General features: G+C 35.8%; 1 protein-coding gene across 1 annotated transcript in view; it reads left to right on the top strand.

Moving 5' to 3' along the window:
- CADPS2 (calcium dependent secretion activator 2) overlaps positions 1-14560 on the top strand; it is a 355227-nt gene that overhangs the window by 244651 nt on the left and 96016 nt on the right. The window contains exons 5-6 of the mRNA XM_017507634.2: positions 5470-5706; positions 12996-13114. Coding sequence (XP_017363123.1) covers positions 5470-5706; positions 12996-13114 — 356 coding nt within the window. The remainder of the gene's footprint in view (positions 1-5469; positions 5707-12995; positions 13115-14560) is intronic.

The following is a 14560-nucleotide window of genomic DNA, read 5'->3' as shown; positions in this document are numbered from 1 at the left end:
ACACACCACCATGCCCAGCTAATTTTTTGTATTTTTAGTAGAGACGGGGTTTCACCATGTTGACCAGGATGGTCTCGATCTCTTGACCTCGTGATCCACCCGCCTCGGCTTCCCAAAGTGCTGGGATTACAGGCTTGAGCCACCACGCCCGGCCTTCTTAAAATGTTTTTAAGGCTAATAACAATTTACTGACCTTGTTGAGTTACATTCCTACAATAATCCTAAAACCTTGTAAGGGCAAATGATATCAAGAAGTTAATTTCATAGAAGAGGAAATTGAAGCTTAGACAAGATTATTTATTTCGCCATGATTACATAACAAATAAGTGGCTGAGACAGGCCTCATCTCCAGAGCCTGGGCTTGCTCTCTTGCATCCTGTTGCTTCTGCAATCTGATAATGCCAGAAGTGTGGTTAATAATTAGCTGTTAGTTGGCAATCAGAAACACCCCTTTCCACATTTCACAGAACAATACAATGTAATAACAATAAGACTGCAGGGCAAAAATCTCTGCTTCAAGGGAAATACAGATTTTAGTACTTTAGCCAAGAATAATTAGGAAGTAGTGGACCAAATATGTACAGAAAGACCTGTGACCAAATTCGTGATTGCTATTGTCTAGATATAATAGTAGGCACATTACTTAACATTTTAGAGCCTCATTTTTTTCTATCAAATTCATTGAGCAAATATTTATTGAACACCAACTATACAGCTGGGTGCTGTCTTAGGTACTTGGGATATATTGAGTTAAAACAAGACAAAAATATTTCTGCCAGGCGCTGGTGGAGCTTACATTTTATTTGGAATAGCCCCACAGTAAGCAGTAATCATGCTATGTAACTAAATTATATATAGTGATTATTGTTACTTAGAAAATAAGTCAGAAAAAATAGGATATGAGTAGTGTAGGAGGGAGGTGGTGGGAGGTTACAGTTTCCAGTCAAGTGGTCAAGGCAGGCCAGTTCTCGATAGTACAGTTCTTCCAGATACTCAGACCAAAAAACTTGTAATCATCTTTGATTCCTTTTTCTCATACCTCATGCAAAACTTACCAGGAAATCCTTTTATCTCTACCTTCACAGTATTTCCAGAATGTGACGATGGCTGCCATCCTCCACCTTCCAAAATGTGGTCTAATCATCTTTGTCTGTTGTCTGGATCATTGTTCTGTCCTTTTAACTAGTCTCCTGGATTCCACTCATCTCCATTAACACAGCAGCCAGTGATGTTCTGCACTAAATCTGTGATGATTCCCTGTGTTGCTGAGAGAAAAAGAAAAGTTCCTAAAATGGTCCACAAAGTCCTGTATGATCTGGTCTTTGTTACCCCTCTGACTTTATCCTTCACTAAGCTCTTGCCCTTGCTTCATCTACTTTGGCTATGGTGGCCTCATTGGTTTTCCTGCCACAGGGCCTTGGGCCTGCTGTTCACCTGCAGTTATCTTTCATTGACATTTACCTGGCTTTTTCCCTGCTGTCGTCAGGTTCTCCAGAGAAACAGAGCCAATAGATTTATCTATATATTCATATATGTAGACCTATATCTAGATAGATATAATAAATATGTACATAATATTAAAAAGCAGATGTTATACATACATACATGTTATATGTGTATATATATTTATAAAATAACTGCAGAGCATGCATGTGCATACACACACACACACATGTGGGAGGGCAAGTAGAGAGAGAGAGAGAGAGATTGATTGAGTTCAAGGAATTGGCTCCCATAACTGTGAGCATTAGCAAGTCCAGAATTCATAGGACAAGTAGGCAGGGTGGAAATTCAGGTGAGAATTGATGTTACAGTCTTAAGTCTGAAATCTGTAGGGTGGACTGGCAGACAAGAAACTCAGGCAGTGTTTCTGTGTTTTAGTCTTGAGGCAAAATTGCTGCTTCGTTAGGAAACCTTTGTCTTTGCTCATAAATCCTTCAACTGAGTGAATGAGACCTACTCCAGATATAGGAGGGTGATCTGATTTACTGAATTTACTGATTGTAAATGTTATTCACATCTAAAGAATATTTTGATAACAACATTTAAATTCATGTTTGGCCTAGCAATTGGACACCATACCCTAGCCAGGTTGACAAACAAAATTAATCATCACACTTCCTCATCCACTTTTATGCTCAAAGGGCATCATCTCCTCATTGAGACCTTCTCCAAACACCTTGTTTAAAGTTACAGCCCTTCTTACCACTCACTGTATGTCCCTTCTAGACTTTTTCTCCATGGTACTTACCACTTTCTACCATAAGAAATTATTTTCTTGTTTATGAAGTCTGTAAAATATAGGTTCCACAGCAGCAGAGGATTTTTGTCCATTATCTTCATGGTTCTATCCAGGGGCCTGGAGCAGAACACATAGCAGGCACTCAGGGAATGTCTGTTGAATGACTGAGTCTTTATATGCTGGCATATTTGTGAGAAAGCCAGGACTGTGAAGAATTCTTGAATTATTTATAGACTCTCTCCGTTTTCTCCCACTCAAAGGCATATTTGAATTGAAAGGAAGAGAGAGTACCAATATGACAAGAATAACTGAATCTGCTCTAATTTGTAACAACAAAAAAAACTAAACACTTCAGCATTTTAGTTAGGATTGGAACCAGCTTCAAAACCAGTAGTTCACTTGATGCCATTATGCTAAGATTAGAACCAAAAATTAATATGGGGGCATGGGAAGCAGCAGAGATCAGCTTAGAGAAACTATCCTGTCATATGAACCCAAGATGTCATCTAGTGGAAGGTTAAGAGCACTTAAGAAAAAGTGATTATATCTGAATAATGAGAAAAAAATTTTAAAGAAGACAACATTTTTTGTGTGTGTATACCATGTGTTAAGACCACTAGTGACCTATGCTGTACAGAGGACCCAATTAGAACACATGACTTATAAGAGCTGACTCATAGTTTGACAACCAAGAAACAACCCTATTTCTGATTCAATTCTAGTTTAAAAGAACACATTTAAAATGTATAATTGTCTGATATACAGTTGGTTTTGTTGTTTGCCAGTGAGGGACAACACAAACAGGTTAAATAGAGGTGTTGAAATATTATCAATAAACCTCAAAGCTTTAAAACAGTATTTGAGCTTTTTCAGGGAAAAAAAAATCTGGTATAGTCTATTCCTTGAAAAATTTGAAAATACTGATAAAAGAGTCAATTTTGGTGTTGCCTGCTTTTCTCTTCTTTGACAGATGATAGTTAATGAAGTGCTTATAGTTAAAGCTAAATACAAATAGATTATTTTTTTCTCATCCTAATGCTAGATTTTCCATAACATTTTGAAAATTTGAAAGAAAAGCATTGGAACATCAGTACTTTCAGATATATGATATGCTCGCCTTTTGCTTTGTTACACTATAATTTTTTAATGGGAAAAATTATGACTTTCAACAAATATAAAATGGACACACAATAGAGATTTTATTCAATGCATAGTTAATAAGCAAACAAGTTAGATATTAAGACCATGCCAAAGAGTATATGAGAAGCTAGGTGTTTGGGGACATTACTAAGATAAGATTAATGGATTCAATTAAAAATCGGTTAATTTCTAATACAGATTTAAACTGAAACTTTGACTTATATTATTCACCAGGCAAACATTATTTACATCTCTTTCAGATGCAGTTTTACAAAGTAACGTGTAACTTTATTGTCTTGAACCTTCAGTCAATAATAAATAATAAGATGAACTAAGAACTTTTCCACAAACAATCATTGGATGGCCTTCACCTCCATGTGAGATTGAAAGGATCTGCCTCCTCATTGTTTCCCTTATTTCCTAGTTTTGGATGGTTTTTCTGACAGCCTTAAACTTAATCCAAAAACATAACATATGTTTTTTATGGATCATTTTACTTTTTTCCCCCTTTTGCTTATATTGAAAAATTATTTTAAAAACAATTCCTTTCCTGCCCTGCCCTGTCAAAAAAAACCCAGGTATTCTATAGCTGGGTAGTTACACGTTTTCTTAAGGATACAAATTTGCTATTTTTGAATGTTGCGTCAAACTGTAGAGAAGTTTTAAAAGGATGCTTAAGAACCTTCTGTGGGAAAGTTAATTTTTAATGTAGATATTTAATCTGTGACATTATGCAGTTTTAATTTTGATTATATGTAAATTAGTTTAGAAAGAAATATGTGAAGGTTATCCTGGGGGAGAAGAAAAACAGGTGGCCTGAGACTCTGGGACTGATCTGTGAAGTGGTGCCAGATGTTCCTTCCCATCCCATGAACGAATTGGTGCAAGCAAGTCAGAGACTAGGTGCAGGTTGACAGAAGCACACTGGACGCTGTCCAGTCATACTAGAGACGTGTAGATTTCTTAGGTTAGATTTTGAGTGATGTCAAGGGGGGCAACAGTAAAGGCAGTGATTTTCTAGAGCATTCAGCAGTCATTTGAAAGATGGCTGCTTTAGGCTTTCATCCTCCAGCCGGTTCTGAGCAGTGGTGATCATTTCATACTGGGCTTTATGTTGTAAAACTATGTACCCTTTGTCTTTAAGAGAGAAAATCTAAGTGCCAGGTTGGCAAACATTAAATAAAGAGCCAAGAGTATGAGGGAACAAAGTACTCTCATTTGCTGTTCTGAAGAATATAAATTTGTTATAATATTCTCTAAGAACGATTTGGCACTATCTAAATATCAATATTTAGAATGTCCTTTTAATCGAGCAGAAGAAACAAGTCTGATGGCAGAGTTCAAAGTATTGAATGGTAATGCTGATTTAATTTGGCAGGAAAATAGAATCTTCCAAATTGATATTGTTACTTTTTCCCTTAATCATTTTTAATCATAAATTTTCCTTTTGCTTTACACTTTTCTCTAAGCCTTCAGTGAAAAACTGAATTTATAGCCACAAGAGATCTTGGCACATTCATGTAATGTGAACATTTACTAATTTTAGAAATATGACCATATCACTGTTCAATAATACAAGTTTTTAGGTTTGAATGCCTATTTATGGAAAGCATACTCTCCCAGCAATGCATATCTGTGGTAAAAAATTGAGCTGTTGTTAAAATGTTTGTTTCCTAACTGGCAAAGCAGTTGTGTCCTCAACATTTTCTTACATACCAGTTATCCTAAGCATTGCAAACTACTAGTGGCTAAGATTCACCTATACACTAAAATATCTTCCTTCCATGCATGTTTTCAGAGTTCGTTTTTCCTTAAGCAAATCTTATCACAAATAAAGTTAATGTGAAAATATATGTGATTTTTTTCATTTTGTTCTGCAGTGATCCTCAATAAGATATCTGAAGTACCTTTAGATATAATCATAAATACCAATGCCTGAGGATTTTAAAGCCTAGTGACTCAAGTAGGGTAGATATATTGAGAGTTTTATAATTTCTAAGACAGTGAAGTATATGCATCATACATTTTTTATGATAAAATTGAAATATGACTTATGTAACACTATTATTTTACAAATTATTTTCAAGGAAAGAAAATTCCCCCAATTTATAGCAAAAGATATGGAGAATATGTATATAGAAGAGCTGCGGTCTTCAGTGAATTTGCTAATGGCCAATTTGGAAAGTCTTCCAGTTTCAAAAGGTGGTCCAGAATTTAAATTACAAAAATTAAAACGTTCACAGAATTCTGCATTTTTGGACATAGGGGATGAGAATGAGATTCAGCTGTCAAAGTCTGACGTGGTACTATCATTCACCTTAGAGGTAAGTAGCTTTATCTCATTCTTGCCTCTGACAGCATAAATAAGGCTGCATAATAATTTCTGCTGACCTTTGTGGTAACTGTTAGAATTTAAAACAGTGCAATATATGTTGGAGATGTTAAATTATTCTTCATTTGTTGGATATTCGACCTGTATATGCAAATGAATGCAAATTTTTCTTTGAATATAACAATAGTATTAGGACTAAATGATAAAATAATAAAAGTTTTAAAGCAAGTCTTCTTTATGCCAGTCAGGCTAGTATAAGTTTACTGATACCATAGGATGGGCACGGTGGCTCACACCTGTAATTCCAACACTTTAGGAGGCCAATGCAAGAGGATCACTTGAGCCAAGAAGTTTAAGATCAGCCTGGGCAGCATAACAAGACCCAGTTTCTAAAAAACCAAAAAACAAAAACAAAAGGTATCTCATCATGATGGTGGTGTGTGCCTGTAGTTCCAGCTACTTGGGAGACTAAGATAGAAGGATTGCTTGAGCCCTGGAGGTTGAGGTTTCATTGAACAGCGATCATGACCCTGCACTCCAGCCTGGCAGGCAGAGTAAGACCCTGTCTCAAAAACACAAGGATAACAAAAATTCATTGATAAAATAAGCATCAAAACACACTGGGGTAGAAATAGCAATCCATCATATAAGTGAACTCTTTGTAATTTGGGAACTTTTTTCAGGTTTTTGGTTAACCTTTCTTTTTAAATCTACTTTATTTGTGGGATCATTTTTCTAGGATCATATCAAACAAACCAGTTATAATGTACATTATTAGATAACATGGATGATGAGAAACAGATAATTCTTCTTTTTCAGGACTTCAAGTTTTATTACAGGGACAATACATATTAGAACAAGAACAAATGTCATACATTTAAAATTGTGTTCACCAAAACTTCAGAATTTCATATTTTATGCAAATCACTAGAATCCAAACACTAATACTCTTTGTACAGCTTCCTGTTGATGTTTCGCATAATTCTTCATTGCTGATCTATGCATATGGGCTTATCTAGTTATATGTCTATGAGTTTGTACACCACCACACACAAACACACACCCCTGACAGATACCTTTAGAGGAATTTATGTGAAGCATTAAAATAAAAGATTATAACATAATAATTCGGACTGTCAGGTCACCATTTGGCTTAAACTGAAGCTCCCCCTCCCCATAATTTTTATTCTATGAGTAAATACTAACAATGTGATACTTTAATTCATAGCTCTCTCAAAAATTACATTGAGGTTTATAGCTCCTTCCTTTTATCCTCTCTGCTGGTTCCCCATGCTGCCATTTTCATTTGCTGATTGACAAAGAAAAGTAAATAGTCTTACGAAGAACAGTTTTCAATTTCTTTGTTGAAACTTGACTTGCTTAGTTTATGGCAGGAAAAGAAAACTTCTATTTTTATTCTTTTTTTCCCATATATTTAACTCTGAGATAAATTCAAACTTGAGGATGACATCTGCTTCTCACTTTCTTAATTTCATGATTAATGATTTATTTGTAGATTAGTAGATTAAACTTAGTGTCAGATTAGAACTATGAGGCTTTCTTTTGACTCAAAATTCAATTCTGGGCTTACCTAATGGCTTTGCCAAATGGCTTCACTAATGGCTTTCTTCTCAGACTTTTCAGGCTTCTAACATAAGGATGTCTAATTTGAAACTACATTGCATGTTACCTGTAGCATTTCCTTATCATTCCTGCCTCAGATCTCCTGTTAAGTGAAATATAAACGGTCAATCCTTTTCTATTTTTTAAAACTTTATACAAAATATGATTCATTTAATTATACTATAATTTTTCCAATAAGAGTTTATCTTATGTATTTATTTAGTTAGTTTTGTGGAGACTGAGTCTCTCTGCTCACTGCAACTTCCACCTCCCAGGTTCAAGGGATTCTCCTGTTTCAGCCTCCTGAGTAGCTGGGACTACAGGCATGCAACACCATGTCCAGCTAAATTTTTTTTGTATTTTTAGTAGAGATGGGGTTTCCCTATATTGGCCAGGCTGGTCTTGAACTCCTGAGCTAGGCAGTCCACCCACTTCCACCTCCCAGAATGCCAGGATTACAGGCTTGAGCCACCATGCCCAACCTATCATTTAAATTTATTGATGGAAAAAATAATTTGTAGAGCAAATAACTTTTATGATGTACAAATCTACCATTATCTTCACATGTAAACATTCAGAACTAAAAGCTCAGAACATATTCTCTTTTCTCTATTGTTCAAAAATCTTAAACAATTGTAATAATTAACTTCTTATTAATTATATTTTACCTATTGAAAACAAAATTAGGTATTGAGTCAATGTTTAAGCGAAATGATGAATTGTTATTCTGTGCTTTATTGCCAATATGTTTAGGAGGGCTGTTCAGTTGGCAGTAGATTGTTAGGCAGGGAATATAAGCTAAAACTTTATTTTCCATGGTCTGAGAAGCTTGCGTATTTATAAAATTGTTTTGACATCCTCTGTTGCTATGTCTGTCTAAGGCAGATATTTTCCTACCATAGCATAATACAAATCTGTTCTCTGTGTCCACAGTATTTTAAGCAGGAGTTATGTGTCCAGCAACAAAGTAAAATCACGTTAAGTGATGATGATGCAGTGCATGTTTATAGGACACCAGAGAGAACGGATATGCCACTTGTCCCAGGGCCTGTGACATCAGCAAAGCTAAACTGAATAATTATCCCTAGCCCTTTAAGCAAGCCTTGCTCCTCAGACCCCATATTTCAACCTAAGTAAACTCTGAAAGGCAAGCAGTTAATCCAATTTAAAGCTCTCACATTTCATTAGTCAGGCTTAGAAGTGGTCCAGTGGAGGAATCTTTTCTAAGAACTGTACTGAGCCAAAGGAATAAGATGCAGATTTGAAAAACTCTACCTAAATTTCATCTTCTCTTTAAAATTGCTCCCATATCTCCCTTCTCTCATTATACCTTATTCCCTTACCAAGTTCATTTTTTGCCATACTATTTACCAACTAACATATAGTTCAGTTATTTATTATGTTTATTGTTAATTATCTTGCTTTCTCTACTAGAATGTAAGCTGCAGGAAGGTAATATTTCTTTCTCCTTTTTGTTTACTGACGTATTGAAAGTAACTAAACAGTGCGTAGCACACACTTGACTCAATAAATACGTATTGAATTAAAGGATTTTTATGGTATCAAAAAAGCAGTTAGCCATACAGGATTACTTTTAGGTCTCTCTGTTTATTAAGAGAGAAATATTAAAGCAACAAATGAGCTAACCCACAAAATGGTAAGCAATTAAATAATGTTAAATGCAAGCAAAACTAGAAAAACAAATGTTCACCTAAGAAGTGGAAAGTGGGGAATGATCTCAATGGCATGAATATAGTTGATTTTTTTTTTTTTTTTTGGGAGACTGAATTTCTCTCTGTTGCCCAGGCTGGCGTGAAGTGGCATGATCTCGCCTCACTGAAACTGCTGCCTCCCAGGTTCAAGCAATTCTCCTACGTGAGCCTCCTTAGTAGCTTGAATTACAGGCACATGCCACCACGCCTGGCTAGCTTTTGTATTTTTAGTAGAGATGGGATTTCACCATGTTAGCCAGGCTGCTCTCGATCTCCTGACCTCATGATCTACCCACCTCGGCCTCCCAAAGTGCTGGGATTACAGGCATGAGCCCCCGTACCCAGCATGCAGTTGATTTTTTACAATGAATTCTGTTATCGATTTCAGGTTAGCATCCCATGACTTCCTCTGTGTTTGGTGCCTTATGGTTCCCAGTTTCACCATACTGCCCAGCGTCATTTTCTAATAAACTACGCATGCTTAAGTGTCTCCTAACTCTGTGGTCAGTGTTTTCCTGGAAGAGTGTTACCTAGTTTCACATTTTATACTTATCTCCCTTCCTTTTGCTTCTAGGACAACTTTATTTTATCCCTATGACATCAGCTACAGAGAGATTGGGGAAGAGAAGATTAAAAATAGGTCAATTTAGTTTCTGTAGGTCCATTAGCAAGTTTTGCTGGGAATTTAAATACTTTTTAAAATTAGATAAGCTGATGGTCCATGGAATTCTTGGCTGTCTTTATCACTAGTTACTAAGGCCACCTATTTTTTATTTTTCTTTTGGATATCAGATCTGTAGAATCATGTTGTTTTATTTATACATATAGATTCATCACAGAATATCTTTTGAAAATGAAAATTCTGAAGGATAAAACATTCCCAGCACAGTTGGAAGTATTGTTTTGAAAAGCAGAGTGCCGTTTCACAAGTTGTATGTTTTAGGAGGTCATGTTTATAGTAGCTTGTAGTAGAGGTGACAGAAATAATGTCAAGCAGATGCTTCTTTTCTTCTCTCTTGCACTTTGGTTATTTAAATACACTGCAGAAGAGATGCAGTGTAAACAATAATATTCTGAAATATGAAGCAATGCTCTTAGAATTTCTAGGCTTGTGGTACACAATTCTATTGTTTTGTACATTTTAAATGACGATCACACATTTTTATTATTAAGAAATGGCTGGGCGTGGTGGCTTATGTCTGTAATCCCAGCACATTGGGAGGCCAAGGCGGGCGGATCATGAGGTCAAGAGATCGAGACCATCCTGGGCAACATGGTGAAACCCCATCTCTACTAAAAAAAATACAAAAATTAGCTGGGCATGGTGGCGTGCACCTGTAGTCCCAGCTACTCTGGAGGCTGAGGTGGGAGAATTGCTTGAACCTGGGAGGCAGAGATTGCAGTGAGCTGAGATCATGCCACTGCACTCCAGCCTGGTGCCTGGCAACAGAGAGAGACTCTGTCTCAAAAANAAAAAAAAAAAAAAAAAAGAAAGAAAGAAATTATTAGAGTAATGGTGGTAAGTTCAAATGAGGTTGACTTTTAATTAATATGGTTATATATTTGATTTATCTCAGTTTCTGGTTTTATTTGTATAGGAGTCTAACAATTTTTAATATTACTAACAAAAAAACTTGAGTCATTAAAAATGCATAACTTGGTTTGCTTATTTTCCTTAATCAAGATTTAGTATTTCAGCCAGGCTTAGTGGCTCATCCCTGTAATCCCAGCACTTTGGGAGGCTGAGGAGGGCAGATCATGAGGTAGGGCAATAGAGACCATCCTGGCCAACGTTATGAAACCCCATTTCTACTAAAAATACAAAAATTAGCTGGACATGGTGGCATGAGCCTGTAATCCCAGCTACATGGGAGGCTGAGGCAGGAAAATTGCTTGGGCCAACCTGGTGACAGGAGGTTGCCAACCTGGTGACAGAATGAGACTCCATCTCAAAAAAAAAAAAAAAGAGAAAAAGAAAAGAAAAAAGATTCAGTATTTCATCCCAGTTTCCCTAAGCAGTATTAGAACAGCTGTGAAAAATATTTCTTTTCTCTATCAATTCTCCATTAATTTTCTTAGTCTGTTTTCAGGATAAGTCCTTATTTTTATTTATATGCTGATATGCATTTTAATGTGAGAAAATGACAGATCTCTAGTTGAGGAAGAAAACTTAGTTCTGAGTTTGACCTTTTTTCTTATTGATAAATAACTGAGTGGTCACTTTCCTATGTATTGTATGAAAACAAAATTTAACAAAAACCAAATATACACTCATATTTACAAACATAGTCCTTCTCTTGTAACAGAGCTGAAAGGAAGAACGGTTTTAAGATGGTTTGTTTTTTGAGCCCTTTGGATCAAAATTCTTTTCATGACTCTGTAAAAAGTATAATGACGGTTATAAAATATTGCATGATCAGTAATTGATACAGATTATGTTTATGGTAGATATTTTGGTAGCTACCTAGCATGAATTTTATTGTTTGTGCAAATACAACATGAGATCAATGAAGAAAACAATGTGTATATTTAAAAATGCATTTCTATTTTATAAATTATTATGAATAAATGCATTTATCAATAAATGCAATCCATGTTATAAATTAAATTTTAAATTTTGAGAATTTAGAAGAGTTGTGGCACATATACACCATGGAATATTATGCAGCCATCAAAAACGATGAGTTTGGGTCCTTTGTGGGGACATGGATGAACCTGGAAACCATCATTCTCAACAAACTGACAGAGGAGCAGAAGATCAAACACCGCATGTTCTCACTCATAGGCGGGTGTTGAACGATGAGAGCACATGGACAAAGGGAGGGGAGCACTACACACTGGGGTCAGTTGGGGGGAAATAGGGGGGGGGGGGGGGGGGGGGGGAGGTTGGGGGGGGATAGCAGGGGGAGAAATGCCAGATGTAGGTGATGGGGAGGAAGGCAGCAAATCACACTGCCATGTGTGTTCCTATGCAACAATTTTGCATGTTCTTCACATGTACCCCAAAACCTAAAATACAATAAAATAAATAAATGGGAAAAAAAAATAAATAAATAAAAAATAAATTACATTTTGAGAATTTAGAAGAGTTCATGATATAACTTTTGATTGAAAAATGTATGGTAAATAATATTTATATTTGATGTATACATTCAATGAGAATGTTAGGTTACAGTATTTTAAGATTGGCAGCCTTTTCAATAAACATTAAAAAGCACACTTAAAAAATATACATTGTCCTTTCTCCTAGGAGTTACAAATACATAAAGCAATATCAGTTTTTCCACCCTTTTCCAATATGCCGAATTAAATTAGTACATAGCTTTAATGAACAGAAAAATCATTTTTTTCTTATGAAGTTAGTGTTAAGATGTTCAGTGACAAGTTATAATTTCCATTTAATAAGACACAGACCACAAATAAAACTCTTTTTACATGTAGCAATAGTCATCTCAAATAAGTGAATATAGAAAATTTCTGATATCACATATTGATATCAATGAGTTGGTATGATGGCAATAATGTCTACCAGTAATATGTACTATATTACCTTATATGGAACTTACCATGTACTGCTGATATCATCTGCACTGAATTTTCATTTGTGATTCTGCTTAATTTCATGCAGACTTGCCTTTACTCGTTAAGGATCTGAGTTTAAATTTTATTTGATTCACTAGGGCGTATATTTGTGACATTTGACTTACTTTGTTTATAGGTGGCAGAAGATATATTTTCAGGTACTAGACTTCCTCAGAATGTTATTTACTATACCTTCTATGAATAGAGGTGGATTATAAAGAAGATAAAATACCAGTGATGTTAACAAATAACAACTTTTTTTTCAGTTTTGTCCGTCTTCCTTATTACAGTTCATGCTGCTATTTTTGTATATTGCTAAATGTTATCAGCTTGATGCATTATTTTAAAATCATTTTGTCTTTAGATTGTCATAATGGAAGTGGAAGGCTTGAGGTCAGTTGCTCCCAATCGAATTGTTTACTGTACAATGGAAGTGGAAGGAGAAAAACTGCAGACAGACCAGGCCGAAGCCTCAAGGCCACAGTAAGCCAGTTGAAAAAAATGTATTGTTGTTTGTTTGTTTGCTTAATCCTCCCCAAGAAACATGCTCTATTTATGTGCATAAATGTGTGGTATTACACTCTGAAACTGCTATTTGGCTAGCTTTGTCTCAACTGTGTTAGAACTGGTGCGTGCCTTTCTGGATAATGATGTTACAATTAGAATCTTGGCAGAATCCCAGTGTAGTGCAAACAGAAAATCCAACATGCAAACCCAAAGCTAATCATTAGACAATAAAACGTTTATAAGTCATTTCTAAGTAAAGCATATTTTATCATCGTGTTATTTGAAAGGTAATACATAATTGTATTTCAGTTGCACGAATGGTATTCTAATACCCTTTCCATTTTTGTTTGTTGTAGCTCTTGGTGATGTAACAGTAGATACCATGATTCTGCACAATGACTTGGAATACTTAGTGAGCAAGCTAGAGAAACAGTTAATGACTACCACACAATAAGCAGAGTATAAAGCTGCTTTTTGCTGGCAGTTTGATGTTTCAGACTCTGGCAATGAGTTAATTAAATTAGTAAGATGTTCTCTTTAACTCATTCAAACTTGGGGAAGCATCATGGTCTCTAGTAGAAATAACCAGGCTGGGAGGAATTCAGATGCAATTTGCTGGACCTTCATTTTTACATTACCTTTAGAAAACATTTCTTTTTCTTCTGTTTAATCTTTATTCTAAATGTCCTGTAAGATTTAGAATTTTGCCTTATTATTAACACCAATATGTGACCTGTTCATTCAGGAAACCTCTGCTGAGATCCCAGTTATGCACTGAAGATGAATGAGAAATTTTCATTTTCCTTAGAGCAGGCAGGATAGGGAGATGCAGAGGGTTATGTGTAACAGCAGAGAGGTGCACAGAGTAATAGGGGGTTGAAAAGAAGCAAATCGAAGCTTCTCACCCTGACCTAAAAGCCCTGCAGACCTGCCTTTGACCAATCTCTCATGACCTCTGGGACCTTGGTTTCTCCCTTTGTTCCCCCAATCTTTTGCTATTCATCCACCCTGGACTTCATGCAGTCCCTAAACACTTACCCACCTATTCTCCATGTCACACTTGCTTTCCCCTCTGCTTGGAATCATCTTCCCTCTTATCTTTATATAGCTGTTTTGTAGGCATTGAGAATGCCAATTTAACCATCACTGAGAATAGTCCTTCCCTTTAACCCAGTGGAAGGTTTCTGGCTCACCACTTTTTAACTTTTGGACTGTGTTTTTATCTATTTATTTTGCAGTGTGTTTGCTCCTGAGAAAATGACAAAACACCCTATTTAGTCTTATATCTGAGTACTTAGTAGGCACTCATGTGGAATTTATTAATCCGATCGACACACTTACTTTTGTGAACTACTCACAGTACATATTTGGGGGGTAATATGTAAGTATATTCACAGAATTGTGTAATCATCACCACCACCC

The sequence above is a fragment of the Cebus imitator genome, unplaced genomic scaffold (assembly GCF_001604975.1).
Source record: "Cebus imitator isolate Cc_AM_T3 unplaced genomic scaffold, Cebus_imitator-1.0 Scaffold381, whole genome shotgun sequence".
NCBI lineage: Eukaryota > Metazoa > Chordata > Mammalia > Primates > Cebidae > Cebus > Cebus imitator.
The sequence above is the reverse complement of the archived record's forward strand: the minus strand, read 5'-3'. Positions and strand labels throughout refer to the sequence as shown.